At 43.5% G+C, this 21,680-nt stretch overlaps 1 protein-coding gene across 3 annotated transcripts in view; it reads left to right on the forward strand.

The window, feature by feature from the left end:
- LOC109889544 (axin-2) overlaps window positions 1-21,680 on the forward strand; it is an 85,546-nt gene that overhangs the window by 47,541 nt on the left and 16,325 nt on the right. The window contains exons 4-5 of one of the 3 annotated variants that reach the window (XM_031799601.1): window positions 1,667-1,726; window positions 18,778-19,708. In XM_031799601.1, coding sequence (XP_031655461.1) covers window positions 18,885-19,708 — 824 coding nt within the window. In that variant the 5' untranslated portion in view covers window positions 1,667-1,726; window positions 18,778-18,884. Of the gene's footprint in view, window positions 1-1,666; window positions 1,727-16,707; window positions 17,271-17,599; window positions 17,843-18,777; window positions 19,709-21,680 lie in introns of those variants that run through there. The other 2 variants (XM_031799600.1, XM_031799599.1) reach the window with 2 other exon arrangements.

Raw genomic sequence — 21,680 nt, forward strand, 5'->3', positions numbered from 1 at the left:
CCTGCCACATGACCGCAGGCTTTTGGAGCTTTTTCCTCTTGAAGTCTTACTTAGATTCCTGAGGACAAAAAAAAAAAAAGAGGGATGTGTTCCGAGGTTTTGCAAAGAATGCATCTCCGACTGTTTCCCAGGGGGAATTTCCTCAGAGCGCAATATATAGGCTCAGACATTGGCTTCTACACAAACTGTTGTGTCCACATAACTTTCTGACCCTTTTGAGAAAGTTTATGAATCCGTTTTGGCACCGTGCAGCAGCCAAACAGGCACACCGGTTCCCAACACTGGAATTCACCCCGGAATTCTCTCCCTCTGATCTGAGGGAGATCAGATCGGTTCTAGTTTCGTAACGTCTTCCTCTACTTCCTGTTTACCGTCAATAAGCGCAGCCCCGGTGATGTCATTATAGGTGACACCACCACCACCGCACCTGAGAGTATACTTGGCCATTACATCATCTCCGGGCTTCACTGAGCGCAACCCTGTGTGTGTGTGTGTGTGTGTGTGTGTGTGTGTGTGTGTGTGTGTGTGTGTGTGTGTGTGTGTGTGTGTGTGTGTGTGTGTGTGTGTGTGTGTGTGTGTGTGTGTGTGTGCGCCCGTGCGTGCGTGCGTATGTGTCCCTCAGTGTCCTCCCCTGGTCTGCAGTATCACAGGGGGGGAACAAAAGAATTCAAAGCGTCCCATCACTCCATGCCCCCGGATAGTGTTACATGGTGTGTCGTGCCAAAACACAAGGGCATAGAACAGGAAGTCTATGAGAATCAAAGAACAAGGGGACTACCTTTGTACACTCTGACAGGAAGGTAGTGTGTAAGACAGGGGAGATTTGGGACTGGAAATATTCTAACCTGAAAAAAAAAAATGCCAATCCCCCCCGAAAACTTGGCATTTCGTCAATGACCTTCTTCCACTCCACATCAACACACACAAAACAAGTGACATCCTCTCTGTCGAGAGGCCAGGAAGATTTATATTGGGGAGAAAAGCAAGTAGGGTGACATTTTGAACCTTGGAGGATGATGGAGGCATTGAAAGGAAATATGATAAGGTATGCCTGTGGAATGTCTTTGAGAGTTGGCGCCTGGATCTGTTACTCATTTTGCATCCCAAACAGCACCCTAATCCCTATATAGTGCACTACTTTTGACCAGGACCCATAGGGTTCTGGTCAAAGGTAGTGCACTATGTAGGGAATAGGGTGCTATTTGGGACACATCCCTCCGGGTTCCTAAATGTAGTTGTTGAACTCTGACTGCACTGGGCTGTGCATCCCTGATAATGAAGTGTTTGGTTGAAGCATTTAAACAAAATACTTATGCAAACCTCAAAGTATGTCACACACTATCAGCTATCACTATCAGTGTGACACTGACACACGACTAATTGGATCAAAGAGTGGAACTGCAAACTTGCAGGCCCAGTAGAGCCAATTCACAGTAAAAGTCCAGTTCACAGTAAAAACAATGTATCTTTCCCTGTCTATGTCTTCAATCTTTAGGTCATGTCAACATCTAAGAGATTTTAGGCACTTTAATACTAACCTTTACATTTTTGGAGTTAGTGAAGACCTTTTGTGGCTGTAAACATAGAGTATATCGTACTACCCAGATATTACTATACTATGTACATATTGAGTAATACAATTACTAACTTCTGCATCTGGTTGCAGGTGGACTGTATCTAGAGGAGACTTTTGGAGAAGAGACTGCGGACCAACATACTGCCAGTGGTGAGTACCTGTTAACAAGTGATGCATCAAATCATCACAGATACAATTGGTGATACTGGCTAAAAAAGGCCAGTGACCAAGTCCCCATAGGACACCAATACTGACATCACACACACATTTTCAAACACACACACGCACACATACACGTGCTCTAGAGTCCGAAGCCAGGCCAATCATTTCCAGAAAGACACAATACAAAGAGAGGGGTGACCTTGCATGACCACACACACACACACACACACAGTCTTGTATAACTAACCTTGTGGGGACATACAATTCAGTCCCATTCAAAATCCTATTTTCCCTAACCCTAACCCTAAACCTAATCCTAGCTCCTTAACCCTAACCCTAAAAGCAACCCTAGCTCCTAACCCTAACCCTAAAAGCAACCCTAGCTCCTAACCCTAACCCTAAAAGCAACCCTAGCTCCTAACCCTAACCCTAAAAGCAACCCTAGCTCCTAACCCTAACCCTAAAAGCAACCCTAGCTCCTAACCCTAAGCCTAATTCTAACCCTAACACTCATTCTAACATGCTGACCACACCACTCATGTTGTGTGTGCTCGAGTTGCAAAATAAAATAAATGTACACATACATGTTATTCAATCATTGCATCCACACCGCTCGTGTGTGTCAATGAGTGTCCGCGTAGCCAGGCGCTAAAATAGAACTTGGTTCTATTTGTGATGCTTGACACGCTGCAAGTCCTGCCTCTCCCATCTCCTCATTGGTTTGTAGGAGCATATACCCATGTGGGTGATTGAAAGATGAACTGAGGTCCACACTCCAGTGGAGTGGATGGATGGAGGGATATCTTCAACCACCAACTTACCATCCTGAGACAAGGCTGAGTATAGCCCACAAAGATCTCCGCTACGGCACAACCCAAGGGGGGGCGCCAACCCAGACAGGAAGATCTCGTCAGTGACTCAACCCACTCAAGTGAAGCACCTTTCCTAGGGACGGCATGGAAGAGCACCAGTAAGCCAGTGACTCAGTCCCTGTAATAGGTTTAGAGGTAGAGAATCCCAGTGAAGAGAGGGGGACCGGCCAGGCAGAGACAACAATGGCGGTCCGTTGCTCCAGAGCCTTTCCTTTAGAGATGAACATACTTTGGTGTGAAACGTGCAAATCAATCCCAGAACAACAGCAAAGGACCTTGTGAAGATGCTGGAGGAAACAGATACAAAGTATATATATCCACAGTAAAACGAGTCCTATATCGACATAACGTGAAAGGCCGCTCAGCAAGTTAGAAGCCACTGCTCCAAAACCGCCGTAAAAAAGCTAGACTACGGTTTGCAACTGCACATGGGGACAAAGATCATACTTTTTGGAGAAATGTCCTCTGGTCTGATGAAACAAAAATATAACTGTTTTGCCACAATGACCATCGTTATGTTTGGTGGAAAAAGGGGGATGCTTGCAAGCCGAAGAACACCATCCCAACCGTGAAGCAGCATCTTGTTGTGGGGGTGCTTTGCTGCAGGACGGCCTGGTGCATTTCACAAAATAGATGGCATCATGAGAAAGGAAAATTATGTGGATATATTGAAGCAACATCTCAAGACATCAGTCAGGAAGTTAAAGCTTGGTCGTAAATGGGTCTTCCAAATGGACAATGACCCCAAGCATACTTCCAAAGTTGTGTCAAAATGGCTTAAGGACAACACAGTCAAGGTATTGGAGTGGCCATCACAAAGCCCTGACCTCAATCCTATAGAAGATTTGTGGGCAGAACTGAAAAAGCGTGTGCGAGCGAGGAGGCCTACAAACCTGACTCAGTTACACCAGCTCTGTCAGGAGGAATTGGCCAAAATTCACCCAACACATTGTGGGAAGCTGGTGGAAGGCTACCCGAAACATTTGACCCAAGTTAAACAATTTAAAAGGCAATGCTACCAAATACTAATTGAATGTATGTAAACTTCTCACCCACTGGAAATGTGATGAAAGAAATAAAAGATGAAATAAATCATTCTCTCTACTATTATTCTGACATTTCACATTCTTAAAATAAAGTGGTGATCCTAACTGACCTAAGTAAGACAGGTAATGTTTTACTAGGATTAAATGTCAGGAATTGTGAAAAACTGAGTTTAAATGTATTTGGCTAAGGTGTATGTAAACTTCTGACTTCAACTGTACATGTTTAATGCTTTTATACCGGTTCCAAAATGAATATAGTTGGTTCAGAGTTCGTTTTGATATTTCATCCTGATTGCATCTGGTATGGGTGGACAAAATCAACAGGCGCTAGATCGCACACCCGCGGACGCACGAGCATGAGCAGCCTGGTGAGCATGTAAACCCCCTACATAGTATAAAGGGGTGAACAAATTACAGTATTGACTTATTTGAACCCAGATTTTCAACATTATGAGTCAATGAGCTATAGTGTCTGAATTAAATCGGAGTGTACAATTATGCAGTCATTGCAGTGTAAATTCAACTAAATTCAGTGGAATTTTAACACCATTTTGAGTCAAATTAACTCTGAAAAGGTGACACTACCTGTATAGTAACTTTAACACTATGTAGACTGAGACCAAATGTTATCTGAAAGTGTTGAATAAAACTCTATAGGAGTTAAATGAACACTTTTATTTTCACAGTGTAGAAATAGCATATGACCTTGTGGGTACTAACAAATTGTCCCCAGTTGGTCAGTTTTATGTTTGTTTACTATTCTTAAGTCCCCACTAGTATAGTTAAACGTCAGCAGTCTTCACGCACAGACACACACACACGCACACACGCACACGTGCACACACACACACACACACACACACACACACACACACACACACACACACACACACACACACACACACACATACACACACACACACACACACACACACTGGCTCCTCAACACTACAGCTGCCGTGGGGCGCTAAAGTGAGTTGGCCCAGTGTGATTGAAGGTCCAGCTGGTGGCCACCCTTTTGATCTTCTCCCTTTCATGAGAAAGACAAACAGCATCTCGTCGTCACTCACGCTGGCTGATTGATACATACACACAAACACACACACACTAATGGACGTCCTTTCTCACTGTAATCACTCAGCTAATGACCCGATTGAACTCTGAATGGAGCCTGACGAGGATGGTGAGAACAGAAGGCGGAGTCAGAGGGAGAGAGGGCCCAGCGACGGATCAGAAGGGAGAATTTAGGGGGGACGGGATAGGGGGAGGGAGATCAGGGGGAGTGACCATGAACTTGGTTGGGAAAATGTTAGGCTGGATTTAAAACAAAGGATTCTGTTTCACATTTTCTTTTGTTTCACTGTTTGAAATAAGTATTTATCTTGCCATGGTTGCACAGGGTAGAGGTTAGCCTGAGTCTTGGGCCCAAATCAGTGTATCCTCGTGGTCCATTCCATCAACAAAGTGTTTCCCTTTATCACAACAGAAGAGTAGTTCTACCGACTGGCCAATAGCTCTACCTATAGCTCGTCATGATTTATGAGGTAATCGCCACCCTGGTGTTTGAAATAGAGACTCAAAACTATTGGCTTTTAAAAGAAAGTAATTGTGGGTATTTTTTCCCCTTTAGGCAAACAAGATAGTAAGACTGACAACAATGCTAGTGGAACAAGAGGGAGAGGAATGCTCAGCCGGATCCGAGCTTCCTGGGTATCCGCCTCCCTGGAGGCCATTGTGGGGCCTCTTGTTCCCTTGTGCCTCGTGCATTTCCAATGCATTTGTATTCCACTGGGTTTTGATGGAAGCCACTTCCCACTGCCCGTGCCCATGCTTGATCGTTGACCGAAAAATCACAAATGTTCTTATCCGCTTCTCAGCAGATGTTTTTTGTTCTCATTGGAAGTCGGCCTTTATGAAACATTTAGTTTGAAGTGTGAGGATTGTCCCAGTGTAAAAAGTTCACAGACAAGAAGGACAAGAGGGAAGGCCCTTTTAGAGTGGCTGGTGTCATATTCCTTGTGCCACAGGGGTCGAAGGGCTTGAGTTGGTCTGGGATGTTAGAATATAAGGTCTCTAAAAGGGTTATCCCGCTGTCCCCATAGGACAACCCTTTTAGGTTCCATGTAGAACCCTCTGTGGAAAAGGTTCTATATGGAACCCAAACTTGTTCTACCTGGAACCAAAGGGGTTCTACCTGGAACCAAAAACAGGGTTCTTCAAAGGGTTCTCCTATGTGGACAGCCAAAGAGCCCTTTTAGGTTCTAGATAGCACCCTTTTTTTTAAGAGTGTATGTATTTTTTAACCTTATATTACTGTCGTGTAAAATTGGGGGCAGGTGTGTGTGTGTGTGTGTGTGTGTGTGTGTGTGTGTGTGTGTGTGTGTGTGTGTGTGTGTGTGTGTGTGTGCGTGCATGCGTGCGCATGTATGTGTGTGTGTGCGTGCGTGCGCATGTATGTGTGTGTGTGTGTGTGTGTGTGTGTGTGCGCGCGTGCGTGCGCATGTATGCGTGTGTGTGTGTATATATCCGTATGTGTGTGTGTGTGTGCGCATTTATGCGTGTGTGTGTGTATATATATTTGTATATGTGTGTGTGTGTGTGCGCGAGCGTGTTTCAGAGAAAGATTCGTAGAAAGAGGTCTCTGTTACTGTAATCCCCCCAGTAGCAGAGAGCTGTTAGCCCCATAAACCACAACGTTTGTATGAAATACCAGCGGGAGCAGAAAGGTCAGAGGAGGAAATTAGCAGCTGTCTTTTCCTCTCCTTTCATGTTAGCCGCGGGGCTAATCGCCACCGAGCCATCAGCTCATTTCCACTTGAAAACAAACTCAGCAATGATACCGGGGAGGAGCTGTTTGCTCACATTTAATGGCACCGGATTTGATTCTGAAGGGAGGGGAGGGAACGATCCCCATGTTCTCACTCTCAAGTTCTGTCGCTCCCTCGTTCTCCATCTTTATTTCCCCCTCTCTCTCTTTCTGTCTCTCTCCTTGTTCTCTCTCTCTTTCTGTCTCTCTCCTTGTTCTCTCTCTCTTTCTGTGTCTCTCCTTGTTCTCTCTCTCTTTCGGTCTCTCTCCTTGTTCTCTCTCTCTTTCTGTATCTCTCCTTGTTCTCTCTCTCTCTTTCTGTCTCTCTCCTTGTTCTCTCTCTCTTTCTGTCTCCTTGTTCTCTCTCTCTTTCTGTATCTCTCCTTGTTCTCTCTCTCTTTCTGTATCTCTCTTTGTTCTCTCTCTCCTTCTTTCTATCTTTTCCTTTGTTCTCTTTCTATCACCCCCATCGCAGGTGCGGGAGGGTAAACATGGGAGCATGCTCCTTTCAAACTGCTCTGTTGACACATCCCAATTCCGTTGGGGACTAACGGTGATTAGTTGTGCTTTGCCTTGGAGGTCTACCAAGTTGAAAGAGGCCACTAGAACGAGTACGGCATGAGTGTTATTGCAACACGGCCTTTTGAACGCTGTTGACCTCAACAATCAGGAAGCATAATGTACATTTGTTTCTCCATTTTATTCTCTGTTCTTCTGCCACCACATAGATGGTGTACTATCGTCAGACTTCTGTACCAAAAATCCTTATTTGCCAAGAGATATACGGTAGCCACAATAGAGCATGGATCTAATCATCATGAGGTTTACAGTCCTCATCAAAAGCGAAATGTGTTTTTTTCCCCCCACATCTAATAGCACGATACGAAAGGAATTTGAATGTTTTCCCAGCATGCTTTTCTTTACCCTCTCTCTCGCTCTCTCTGTGGGAATGTTTTCCCTATCTCCTGTCCTACAAGCACAGAGAGAAGCACCGCACCAATGCCTTTGTTGATGTTCCTTGCCTATCTGTGCGCACTGTTTTTGAACCCCCCCCCCCTATTCACACCTGTGGAAAAGGCTGACACAAAGCAGGGAAGCCAGCAACATCCCACAACACTGGTCTCAGAAGCAAAGCAAAGCTCCCATATTCTCTCTTGTCTTGGACTTCTACCTCAGAAGAAGAGATACTGACGAGATGATAAATCATTTGCAGCTGGCCCTGGTCGAGGTCACAGAAGCCTGCTCTGGCTCTCTCTTCCGTGTCTGTAGCTCCCACAATTCCACTGGATCCACCGAACGTGTATCTACTGTTTAGAAAACACGATAACCTTGTGGGGACAGAATTATTTATATACAGTATGCAGTATAGCAGATGTTTAAATGGAAATCAACTTTAAAAAATATATAATAATAATTAAACTGAAGGATTAGGGCAATAGGGTAAGTTAAGGGTATGATTTAAGTTTGGAGTAAGTTCAAGTTTAGGCTAAGTATATCCTATTACCAAGTTAAGAACGGAATAGGGTGTATGTGTATTTAAAAAACGGTCACTGAGATATTTAATAGGTTTACGATTAATACACAGTGGTGTGTTTGACTTTGTCGGAGGAGTCACCAACCCAGTGTAGACATTTGATAGGTGTATGACTATTACATGCTGGTGTACTTGACTTTAATTACTTTTCCGGGACATTCGACACTGCGTATAGACACTGTAAATATGATAAACATCTCCTCCTATTCGGTGGTCTGGTTAAGGTTTGATGTGGTTACTTCCCGGGTAACTTCCCAGCGCAGGACGGCCAACTGTAAACATTGTACTTCTACAGGTGTCGGGGTGTGAGTTTGATTACGTCACCTCATTGTTTTAGCTCCCTCTCTTTTTACTCTTGGAACCGAAAAACCTGGGTCTAAATACAATTTGAAATCTTTCAAATACATTGTGCGTTTGCCCGCCTGGAGTGGCAGGATGGGTGGGGTTTGCACTTTTGAGACTATTCTATCGGTTACTTTGTACCAGGCACGCTCAGTCCAGAACAGATCAAGTATCTGAAACGATTTCCAATAGTATTTGAACCCAGGTCTGTGGAGAACCAACGCTTGTGCAGTGGAGTTAAGAATGTACCGTAGCTTGAAATGTAGCCGATGGCGCTGTCCAACTGGATACTTTTGTATGGCACAACAATTGGTACGTTGTCACGGGAGGGCGGTCACATGTGTTGCGAAGAAGAGGGTAACTGGTCCGAGCCCGGTATGGGGACAGGGGCAGTGGAGGAAGCTAAACTGTTAGCAACACACTGACGTCCGTTTCACTCGTCACGGTGCCAACCGTCATTGGACACTCATTTGATCAATAGGGACAATTTATTTGCCTGATCGCCTCATTGACTTCCTGTCAGGACTTAGCCTCAGAAGCACAAGATGTGGTTAAACATGGTACTTTGTCACTTTAGCAGAGCGGGCAGAACCCAAATGCTGTTTCTGCTCTTTATGTCCCATCCACTTTTCGTTTCCCTTTCAAGCGGGTCACTTTTCCGTCTCATTTGTCCGATTGTTATAGAAAATGAGTCACTGATTGGTTTGTTTGCGCATAAGTTAACCATGTAGCACCTTTCCACGCTACGTGACCAGCAACCCAACAAGTACTGTTATAGTGCTGAGGCCTGTGGGTAGCAGCATCCATGCCGGGACTGCATGCTTATTAATACAACAGGGGCATATTGCTGTAATAGATGGACAGTGGATTTGCAGACACCCTTTTTCACACAATATGCCCTCTTTAGTATATCAGGATTAAAGGACACACTTTTTTTAGTTCCTGCTCTAAAAGACACCTCTATGTTTTCAAAGGGACACATGAAGGACACACAGGTGAGACTGCATGGACAGAGAGAAGAAAGGGAATGAGAGAGATAGAGAGATAAAGAGCTAGAAGAGAGAGGGAGAGGAAAGAGACCGAGAACGAAAACGAATGCCTATGATGACCCCGTACCAGACCAGCCTCCCTTGGCGCTCCCGCTCCTCCACATCAGAGAGTTTTGGCTATTCAAAGTAGATCAGCATCGGGCCAATAATCTCAGTGATCTTTCCAGGGGCATCTGCTGAATGCTGAAAAGGATGGACCTTTCTCCAGTTCAATTCCATCACCCCCACCAGGAGAGAGGAGGAGGATAAAATGGATGCCATATTGTAGGCACACACACAAAGGTTTCCTTGGCCAAACGGATTAGGCTGAACATCAGACATTGTTTCTATACATTATTAAACTTTTAAGCCACTGCAGAACAGGATTAAAACCCCCAAAAAGAGAGTGGGAGAGAAAGCAATTATTTATCTTTGGTGCCAAAAACCCACCCACATGTCCTACCCACGTATGTACCTGCACAAGGACAACCAGTTTTAATACAACCATCATCAGGTTTCTTTCTGTCACACCAGATATTGTTTACACATCCACATGTCGCCCACTCTCAACTTATTTGGAAATTAAAGTTTATTTTCTCAAATTGGCCCTCGAAAGAGAATCCTCTTAACAAACCTTAAGGAGGGTATGAATGGCGGGCTTCTCTAAAAGTTAAGGGTGTTATGCACCATGTCCAACTTCAAAGACCGTCTTAACGCCACACTCTAATTGTATCTTCGTCGAGCTAGCTGCCTTGAACGCCATCTGATTCCGCTGACAACTTCTCTCCTTCTCTCTTCGATCTCTTCCCCCTCCTTCCTTCTCTCTTTTCGTTTATCTGTCATTATGGATGGAAACTCGTGTCTGTTTTTTTCCTTTCTTTCACTCTCCCTCACTTTACCCCAAAAGACTGCCACCAAGAATCCTTATCTCTCTATTCTTCCTCCTTCAGTCTCTCCCTCCTTCCGTCTTTGTCATTATGGATAAAACCCTCTTCTTTTTTCTCTCTTTCACTGTCCTTCACCTTTACTTCTTCCTTCCATCTATTCCTCTTTCTCACTTTCCATCTATCCATCATGATGTCTGTCTGTCTGTCTGTCTGTCTGTCTGTCTGTCTGTCTGTCTGTCTGTCTGTCTGTCTGTCTGTCTGTCTGTCTGTCTGTCTGTCTGTCTGTCTGTCTCTCTGTCTGGCTCTCTGCCTGCCTGTCTGCCTGCCTGTCTGTCTGTCTGTCTGTCTGTCTGTCTGTCTGTCTGTCTGTCTGTCTGTCTGTCTGTCTGTCTGTCTGTCTGTCTTTGCTTTTCCTCCATTGCCGATTGATAACCCTCTCTTTCTTTTTTTCTTCACATTCCTTCAATTTTCACCCACAAAACTCTGTCACAAGTGTCAACTCGGGCACGAGCCATAACATATTTATCTTCCATAGGTGTTGACACCCCCCCCCCCAAAAAAAACAACAGTTTAGGTGTTTCTTTCTCTTTTTCACTCTTGTGGCCCTATATAAACAGACATTCACGCTCTTCTACATATGGGCTTTCATTTTCCATTGTCCTCCAGATATTCCTCCTCGGTCAGGCTTGAGATAAAGGGATAATCACTTCAAAGGGAGCCAGCAGAGAGTAACCCCCCCGGCTGAAGTGGACAATGAGCTAATTGAGAGGGGAACCGATCACAGAGCCTGTTCAAAGGGAAGCCTGGGCCACGCCCCTTTCTGATACACTTCCTTTTATTAGTGTTTACGGGGAGGCTTCAACCAGAGTTATCACTCCTCCAACTGCCACACTCTTTAAACTAGCAATATCGGGGTTATTTATAATGATACCCCCCCCCCTCTCTGTTTTCGTCTGTTCTTTTGGGGCAAGGGTGTATGGGGTGTAGGAATAAGAAGGATGACATGAATTTATTGTTGTGCAATTTGTTGTTGTAACTGTTCATGAACACGCAATGTCGGTTAACACGTGGCAAGAAGTTTTCAAATTTTTATGCAGCTCGAAGAAACATATAGTCTACAGCTTGACTTGTACCACTTGTAACCTTAGAGTATGCCTGAATAGTAAACAGTGGTGGAAAGACTGTTCAATTGTCATATTTGATTCAAAGTAAAGATACCTTTCCCAAAAATACTACTTGAGTAAAAGTCTAAAAGTATTTGGTTTTAAATTTACTTAAGTTTCGATGGTAAATGTAATTGCTCAAATATACTTAACTATCAAAAGTACAAGTAAAAGTGTAAATAATTTCTTATTCCTAATATTAAGCCAACCAGACGGCACAATTCTCTTGTTTTTACTTATTTATGGATAGCCAGAGGCACACTCCAACACTCAGATATAATTTACAAATAAAGCATGAGTGTTTAGTCTGCCAGATCAGGGGCAGTAGGGATGACCAGTGATGTTCTCTGTTTAGTGAGTCTGCCAGATCAGAGGCAGTAGAGATGACCAGGGATGTTCTCTTGATAAGTGTGTGAATTGGACAATTTTCCTGTCCTGCTAATCATTGAAAATGTAACGAGTACTTTTGGGTGTCCGGGAAAATGGAGTAAAAGTTGTAAAAAATATGAATAGTAAAGTAAAGTACAGATACTCAACTACTTAAGTAGTACTTTAAAGTATTTTTTACTTAACCTCTTAGTTAAGTACTTTCACCAGTGCTAGTAAACCTCTGTTGGTTGTTTAGCTACTGTTTTCCATACAGACAGTATGAGCTCTTTCTGTAGGCCTAAATACTAATTTCCTATTTTGAGTACCACCTGTATTTACACCGGTGAAGAACTTTCCTTATGTTGTTCAATTCAACACCTAATTAGAGGCATAATTTCCAGTCTGTGGTGGTGCAGCAGTTGCTTTTAATTTGACACCGTAGCACGGGGCCTCAATTAGCCCCTGGGTCACTCCGTTTTATTGGGGCTTAATAGCAAGACGGTGGTGGTCTCATCCTGTATTGTGCTTTTAAAGCATTGGGGTCTTCCTGTGAAATGGTTAGGGCCCCTACAAAGGGGTCAGGGTAGGGTCAACATAAAAAAAAGGGACACTGCCCCTTTCACAGCACCCTCCTTGGCTGCCACAGCTAGATAGTAGTGTGGGGCTGTGGGCACTGAGTGGTCAACTGGTGCGGTCACATGGTCCTACAATGCAGTATGTCGAGTCCTATTTCTGTTCAATCATTCCAATATTTTGGTTCACACATGTTTAAGTTAATAAATGGATATTTTTGAAACACTGCCCCCCATTGAGAAGTATTGAGAGAAGAAACAGACTAAAGAATGATACTCGCAAAATGTGCTTGAGCATCTTGGTTTTTCAGTTCTAGCAAGTTCTGTCTGTAGTGCCAACTACAGTCAGGTCCAACATTATTGGCACCCTTCATGAAGATGAGAAAAAATATTTGATAAAATAAAGAATACAAATACTGAGCTACGTTGCATTTCGCTACACCCGCAATAACATCTGCTAAGTATATGTACTGTATGTGACCAACTAAATTTGATTTGATTTGATATTGTATGCAAAAAACAATGGGAAAATCATATTATTATATACTAATACAATTACGTAGAGAAATAGATCTAAAAAAAGACACAGTGCATTCGGAAAGAATTCAGACCCCTTGACTTTTTCCACATTTTGTTAAGTAACAGCCTTATTCTAAAATTGATAAAATTATTATTTTCCCTCATCAATCTACACACAATACCCCATGATGACAAATTGAAAACTGCTTTTTAGACATTTTTGCAAAGGTATTAAAATTTAAAAAACTAGAAATACCTTATTTACATTAGTATTCAGACCTTTTGCTATGAGACTCGAAATTGAGCTCAGGTTCATCCTGTTTCCATTGATCATCCTTCAGATGTTTCTACAACTTTATTGAAGTCCACCTGTGGTTAATTCAATTGGACATCATTTGGAAGGGCACACAACTGTCTATATAAGCTCCCACAGTTGACAGGATTGTGTCGAGGCACAGATCTGGGAAAGGGTCAAAAAAAATTCTGCAGCATTGAAGGTCCCCAAGAACAGTGGCCTCCATCATTCTTAAATGGAACAAGTTTGGAACCACCAAGACTCATCCTAGAGCTGGTCGCCAAAGCAAACTGAGCTCGAGAGTCACTCTGTCAGAGCTTCAGAGTTCCGCTGTGGAGATGGGAGAACCTTCCAGAAGGACAACCATCTCTGCAGCACTCCAATAATCAGGCCTTTGTGGTAGAGTGGCCAGACGGAAGCCACTCCTCAGTAAAAGGCACATGAAAGCCCACTTGCAGTTTACCAAAAGGCACATAAAGGACTCCCAGACCATGAGAAACAAGATTCTCTGGTCTGATGAAACCAAGATTGAAGTCTTTGGCCTGAATGCCAAGCATCACATCTGGAGGAAACCTGGCACCATCCCTACGGTGAAGCATGGTGGTGGCAGCATCATGTTGTGGGGATGTTTTTCAGCAGCAGGGACTGGGAGACTAGTCAGGATCGAGGGAAAGATGAACGGAGCAAAGTAAAGAGATCCTTGATGAAATCCTACTCCAGAGCGCTCAGGACCTCAGACTGGTGTGAAGGTTCACCTCCCAACAGGACAACGACCCTAAGCACACAGCCAAGACAATGCAGTCTCTGAATGTCCCTGAGTAGCCCAGCCAGGGCCCGGACTTGAACCCGATCTAACATCTTTGGAGAGACCTGAAAATAGCTGTGCAGCACGCTCCCCATCCAACTTGACAGAGCTTGATAGGATCTGCAGAAAAAAATGGGAGTAACTCCCCAAATACAGGTGTGCCAAGCTTGTAGCATCATGCCCCAAGAAGACTCAAGGCTGTAATCGCTGCAAAAGGTGCTTCAACAAAGTACTGAGTAAAGGGTCTGAATACTTACAGTATGTCAATTTGTTTTTTTTACCTTTTTATTTAACCAGGCAAGTCAGTTAAGAACAAATTCTTATTTTCAATGACGGCCTGGGAACAGTGGGTTAACTGCCTGTTCAGGGGCAGAACAACAGATTTGTACCATGTCAGCTCGGGGGTTTGAACTTGCAACCTTCCGGTTACTAGTCCAACACTCTAATCACTAGGCTAAATGTCCTATTTCAGTCATTACGGGGTATTTTGTGCAGGTTGATGAGGGAAACAAACTATTGAATCAATTTTAGAATAAGGCTGTAACATAACAAAATGTGGAAAAATCAAAGGGTCTGAATACTTTCCAAATTCACTGTAGGTTTCAAAATGATTGGCACCCCTGTTCTCAATACTCCAGCACTCTTCCCTTGTGAAGATAACGACATTTAGACTTTTCAAAAAATGTTGTATGAGATTGTAGAACACATTGGGGAGGGATCTTATACCATTACTTGATACAGAATCTTTCCAGATCTTTGATATCCTTCGCCTGAGCTTATGGATGGCCCTCATTTATTTTATATCTCTTTTATATCTTTTTTTGCTCATCTTTATATGTACATGCAGTAGGAACACAGTCGATCATCAAATCCATTACATGCAACTTGGGACAATTTCTCCATGTCAGCAGAAAATCCCATAGCAATCTTTATTCAGAGAGGCATGGTATATAATTTAATTTGACTGAAGTTAAGCATCTTATCCTACAAGTCAAGTATCCCACTTAAAGAATATACTCCTATTCAGAAGAACCCCTTTCTATCTCAATCCTCCTTTCATTACTGCCGCTGGAGAAGCCACTGGCCGATAACGATGCGGCTTACATATTTCAAATATCACATTGACTTAAATTTAGACTCACAGATCACTGAGTTGGTGCTTTTCACTTCACAGTGTCTGCTAACGACCTAATTTTTGCGTTCCATCGCCCAGACAAGACTGTAGGCACATCCCATTTAGAAGTGATGGAAACCATTGTGTGTTTTGGGCCTGGGTTGTTTGTTTTACAGAGCTCTCTCTGTATAAACAGTGGCAGTAGATGACCTCCTATGACATTCATCCAGACCAAGCAATGTGGCTATTGTTGTTGGGTTTGAGGAAATATGATAGGCAAAACACTTTCTGTTCATTTCTGGACAATATTTCTGTAATTGTATTCATTTAGGGAACCCATTTAGAGGACCCTGATTGGCTCAGGAGCACCCCTAGAGGCTACAGTTCCGTACAGCTCCGTTATTAACACAGTGGCTGTACTGACATTGCTACTAAACTTGCACAGATACTAAACCTGCACAGAGCTGAAGGTTTAGCATCAACGGTGGAAAATAGTATGGGGGGTAGACTGTGGGGGGCAGACTGTAGCCCAAAAGGTAAGCGCTTCAATTCAAAATGTCCACATGCAAAATTAAATTCTGCTGCAGAGGACAAATTGCTATGGAAATGCTTACATCCTGACTCAACATAGAAAAAGTGACCCTCATCTACAGTGCTTTATCCTCAAGCATCTGTGTGGGGTATGGTACTAAATACATTTTAGAAGGTCTATACATTCCTCTGTATAGGAGTGACTGGACCAAGTTGAGATGTGATTGTGATAGGAGAAGTAGGGGTTATAGATATTTATATTGGAGTCTGATATGGCCAGCTGTCACAACGTATGCAATTTAGGTGTACTATATAACCTATAACCTGTAGAATGCATGATTGTACAGACTAATGAGCGTCAATGGACGAGTTATATTTGAGTAATAGTATGTTAGTTCTCCTCTCCTGCGCCATGATTCAAGTGTTGTGTGGCTGAATTCTCTTGTATAATTATATTTTTTCCTTCAACATCAAAGGGACAATATAGTCTTTGAAGTACCATGGGATAGGATCACTGTCTAACCCTTCCTTTAAGATGCCTTCACATTGACATTAGTGAAAGTCATCTGAATTAAAAGCCCAGGAAACATGTCGTGTCTGTCTTCCATAGCCAATTTCAGCTAATGTCATAGTAGGCTATGGATTCTCCGTGTGTGGGAATTTACATGTATGTTATGCTGGTTCCTGAATAGATAGACTAATACAACAAAAAATATGTTGAATTATTTGTCAGTATCATCACAGTGTCTCAATGAAAATATTGAAATATATTGCTCGACATCTACCTTGTGATTATTTGATATATTATGATTATTATTTGATATAATATGATATATTATATTATATTCCTTTGGCATTTTAATGGCAAAAAAAAATCATTAGCTTTTGAGAAATCCAAGTGAAATGCAGGCAACTTTGTTTACGGTTTACAGGAATTTACATGCATTTTGCGTTATTGTTTACCATGCAGAAACCAGGAGGTTAAAATACCAAATATTTAGGAAAGTGGGTATGTCTCTTTAAAGTGGATGTAGCAACAGAAGGAGTGCAGGGATAATGCTATTGGGGCGGTAGATCACTTACTTCAGACGTTCCAAAGCCTCGGGGAGTTGGTTCGAGATTGCCAGTCTTTGATAAGGTCCTTACAACCTCACAACTTTGTCGTTCCAGAAAACCTACTGACAGCTTTCTAAATACCACCGACTATTATTCAATCGTGTGTTTTGGGATCTATATATTGACTCAAGCGTCTGGCGATGTCATTCAGTGAATTTGATTTGCTTCTATGTTGTTGTTTTTTTTGTTATCGGAAAGATGTTTAGATGTTTTTTTATGTATCTTCCGGGACCAGGCCGGCGGTTCTTTACTTTGATGTCCACTGTTAAACCGTCAGCCGGTTCGTTTTGAAATAGCCTAGAGGAGATCTGCTGCTTGCTATGACTGCTTGAAACAGTACCTGGGGAAGGGGAAACGAGCTTTCATTTCAGGGTTGCATTTTCTGTTCATCTTCTTTCTGAATAAAAAAATCAGAGCGGAGTAGACTAACACCAGCAATCTGGTTGCGTTCTTGTAATACTTTCTGGGGTTGTTACTTTGTTTCTGTGTGAACCATTTCTGAGCAGACGGGAAAGGACTCGTGTGCATCGATGGTAAGTTGCAAGAATGCTGTTCTGCAACCTTATTAACCAAGGGCCCCCCCTCTCTTGGTCGCTTTGATGTGTTGCTGCAATGCTTTGAAGTTGAGAAATGTAGGCTACACTTGTTGTTTGTGGGCGAGAAAATACCGTAGAATGGCTAAGTAAAGGCCACTCTGAGACCGGGGATCAATGCTTTCGTGATTGTGACGGCTGTAGAAGAGACTAATATTGGTTGATGTAGTCGACCGTAGTCTGAAAGAAGGGGAAAAGTGGGATGTAAATTCGGAAAGGTCCCCCCCCCTTCTCCCGCCTCCTCGAAATGTCGACCCCCCCCTCTCTGATCTACATAGAAGCAGTGCCTGCGTACTTTGGGGTCAGTTGTTGAATGGGACAGGGTACATTAGACTATTCCTATTGCACCAAGGATACATGTGGCGAAGTAAATCTAGTCCACCGTCGGATTACCACCGTTTCCATCGAACTTTTTGTTGGATATATATATACCACTAAAGAGGACGGGGCAAAAGCAAATGGGAATAGCTTTTTCTTCACTTTCTGCTGGACTCGGGTTTCGTTTTACAATGGTATGTGATGTGGCGAGCTGTTTTCTTTTCGTATAGCACGATGTTCATTTCTGAGTAGTTGGGACACATTGGTTGTTTATGCAAATCCTGCAAACAGACTAAGCGCTAGTAGAGATGTTACAATGTAACGTTGTTTTTATTGCGCAAAATAGTTTAGTGTAGCGTGGGTTTCTGGCAAATTTGGCACAATATTGACAGTTCTACTTGAAATGACGTAAAGTACTTGATTAAAAAAACGAATAAGTATATCCCTTGTCTAGTCGCCTAGTAATATTTTATTGTGCAGGGTAATCATGTCGCGTTGTTCAGACACGTTGCCTAGTGCTCGCTGCCGCGATTATGTGTTGTAGCCTACATGTCAGCTGACATTTAGTAGGCTAGCTGCAAATGATTTCAGGAATTATGAGCTACTGTTGATCGTGGTCATTGTACGGGGGGCTCTTACCCTCATCATTATAGGAACCGTAGGCCGTTGTGGCGCATAGGATGTGTTTTCACTGTCTTAGATGGCTGGCTGTGTGATGTGCAACACTGGATGTATGAGGACAAGTAGTTCGTGGGAACGCAATCCTTATGCATAATGCAGGTAACAGTATCGGAAGCACATTTAGACTGATAATTCATTTGAAATGAAAGCGGTTTCAGGTGATCGTTTTGATATGCGTAAAATATATTTCTGGTGCGTACTTGGTGAGGAGTGTTGGCGATGTGAAACGATTGTTGTTGTCAACGGTCGTTTGACGTGACAAATCGATGCAGACTGTAAATATAGGTTGCTAAACCCCCATTTAGATTATAAATAGATTGATGAGACTAAACCTTTCATTTTTCTTTCTTTGCAAACCGGCGGGGATCTGAAAGGGACTGTTTACTTCATGTCTCCCTTTGAAGTTAGCTGGATCTGGCTTTGATTAGATCAACACTTTCTGTTTCAGAGTGAAAAGGAGCAGAGAAGCTCCCCCGCGGATTTAAGAGAGTGAGGAGGATTACAGTGGAGCTCATAGCAGGCACAACGGTACACACGGCAACCGGAGCTGGAGCCATGAGCAGAGCGCTTACAGACCATATCAGCAGTAGCTTCCGAGAAGATGCTCCCCGTCCCCCGGTGCCGGGGGAGGAGGGAGAGGCGTCATGCCATACTCCCAGCAAACATGCCAAAATGAGAGCCCAAAATAAGGCTAAAGCTGTCACCGTCGCGTCTCCCTGCTCCACGCCGAGGAGGAACGAGGATGGACTCGGGGAACCTGAGGGTAGCGCGTCGCCGGATTCACCCCTCGCCCGGTGGACCAAGTCGTTGCATTTTCTCCTTGGTGACCAAGACGGTGCTCACCTGTTCAGGACCTTTCTGGAGCGGGAGAAATGCGTGGACACTTTGGACTTTTGGTTCGCCTGCAACGGTTTTAGGCAAATGGACCTCAATGATACCAAAACGCTGCGAGTTGCCAAAGCTATTTTCAAGCGGTACATTGAAAACAACAGCATTGTTGCCAAGCAGTTGAAACCTGCCACTAAAACCTACATAAGGGATAGTATTAAGAAGCAACAGATAGACTCTGCGATGTTTGACCAAGCACAAACGGAAATTCAGTCAACCATGGAGGAGAATGCGTACCAGATGTTTTTAACTTCCGACATATACCTTGAATATGTGCACACGGGGTGCGAGAACACGGCTTATGCCAACCATAGCGGTCTCGGGAGCCTCAAGTTGATGTGCGGATTTCTGCCACCTCTCATTGAGGAAGAGGAGTGGAGATGTGACTTGAAGGCGAAAACGTTAGCCTCTGTGGTTGGACTATCTGCCAATGCGCTACGGGCCACTGCTTCCATTCGGACTGCGGCGGAAGTGCTGGAGAATGGGTACAGGTAAGAAAATGCCTTAATTGAATTGATTATGTTGACTGTCTATCGAGTAATTTAATTGTTCGTTTTTATTATGACTGTTTATCAACATGCTTATGTCGAATAGAGATCCTAAGGTTACTTAAGTGTATAGTGTTAGTGGATTAATTAGTTATTGGGCGTGTTGTCTGGTAGGTAATAGCATATAACTTGCATATAATTCAGTTATTAACGTGTTGTAAAGAGCAGATATGCATTTGAACGAGTTATTGCCCAGCTATGGTAATACAACGTTTTCCCCTCCTCGAATTCCATTATGAGATAAAAGATGCTTAATGGACAGAAAGAAATATGGAGGTTTGAATCATGTCTGTTTCTCCTCTCTGCCCTGCTGTTAGTCAGGGGGTGCAAAACATCAACAGATCTGGTCTTTCCTGTCAAGTAAATGTTGTATTGCAGTCAGCCCTTTGTTGGCTTGCTCAAGTTTCCTGTGCTTTGAAATTTCTCCTCCAGTAGAGGCATGAATTCAGACACTAAGCCTGCCTGGCTGGCTGTTGCAGCTAGTACATGAAACTAGTGATTCCATTGTGAAGTTATGCAATATTTCTACATTTTTTTCAGCCTATTATTAAGTAGTCCTATTATTACAGACTAGAATGTAACACAGACACACACACACACACACAGAGAGAGCAAGAGAGTGAGTGAGTAATGCCCAGAAGAGATATTGGCCTCTTTGGTCCCGAGATCAAAGACATTGTTTCTGGAAAGCATTTTTGGGTTAGTTTCTTTTAAGATCTCGTCCCACATATTGTCCAACAGCTGCAAACTCTTCAAGTCAGGAACATTGTGAGAGTGTGGATTTGTATGCATGAGTGTGCATCAAAGAGAGCCATACCAACGCTTTTTTTTCTCTCTCTGAACTGTTGCCCTAGTTTGTCCATACAATAAAAACTACATCTGGACACAATTATCACAGAGTGGTTAGAGAGGGTCTTGTTCCTTTCGGTGTCCATAAGAGAGGGAGGAGAGAACAAAAAGTGATTATGAAAAAGGGGAAGTTTTCAAGGAAACACATTTGTCCTCTTAAACGAACCAGCAATGCTGTGAAGCAAGAGACAGAGAAATGTTTGTTGAGAGGAGGAGAAAAGTGTATGATAGTTTCACGATAAGTTTTAAATGACTCGCATTTTCCTCTTTAATTCATATTCAACTTTCATGCTAAAATGGTGTGCCAGGTAATTTGACCACAGTGGGTTATGGGTTGACCGTCAGGAATATTAGCTCCTATGGCATGATACCTCTACACGCCACAGCTAGCTATCAGGCTTGGGGACAAGTGTTGCTGTGGCAGATATGATGTTCAGACGGGGGCCATGTTGAGTTGGGAACTGATAGGGGGGACTCGGGGGTTGTTGACATGAGGGCACCTCCTCAGCTTCCTGGTGTGATCCGCACATTCTTGTGTTTCGCTGAAGAAAAGGGATAGCCCCCACCCTTCCCTCTCCTCTCTTCCCCACCTTTCCCCTCTCATCTCTTCTATCCCTGCCCCTCACCAACTGTTTAGGTCAACACATTTCCATCTGAAACATGTGGAACTCATTTCGCTACTGCACTCAGATTCAATCCCCCCCCCTTTTCAGAAACGTAGCCACTCTCCTCCGAAAATAACGTGAAAATGTCCATCCCCCGTTCTCCCTTTCGCTTGTGGTGTCTTTTCCTCGTCCTTTCTACCCACTGCGTTTATCTCGTCTTTTAGAGGAATCCCTCTGACAGAGCCTAAGCATGTGCTTTGGAGGGAGACAGAAGCGGGGGAATCATGAAAGAAAGGCAAAAGAGGGGAGGGGAACCGAGAGCCCAGCTGCGCTAAATACCTGACTCTTTGCGCGAACCTCCAAAGGTCAGGCTTGAGCTGGGGCCTACGGCTTTAGTCATCCTCCCGGGCAGTAGGCATTCTCATAAAGAAAGAGGCCCTCCTTCCCCCTTCCCTCTCTCT

The sequence above is a fragment of the Oncorhynchus kisutch genome, linkage group LG20 (assembly GCF_002021735.2).
Source record: "Oncorhynchus kisutch isolate 150728-3 linkage group LG20, Okis_V2, whole genome shotgun sequence".
Classification (NCBI taxonomy): Eukaryota; Metazoa; Chordata; class Actinopteri; order Salmoniformes; family Salmonidae; genus Oncorhynchus; species Oncorhynchus kisutch.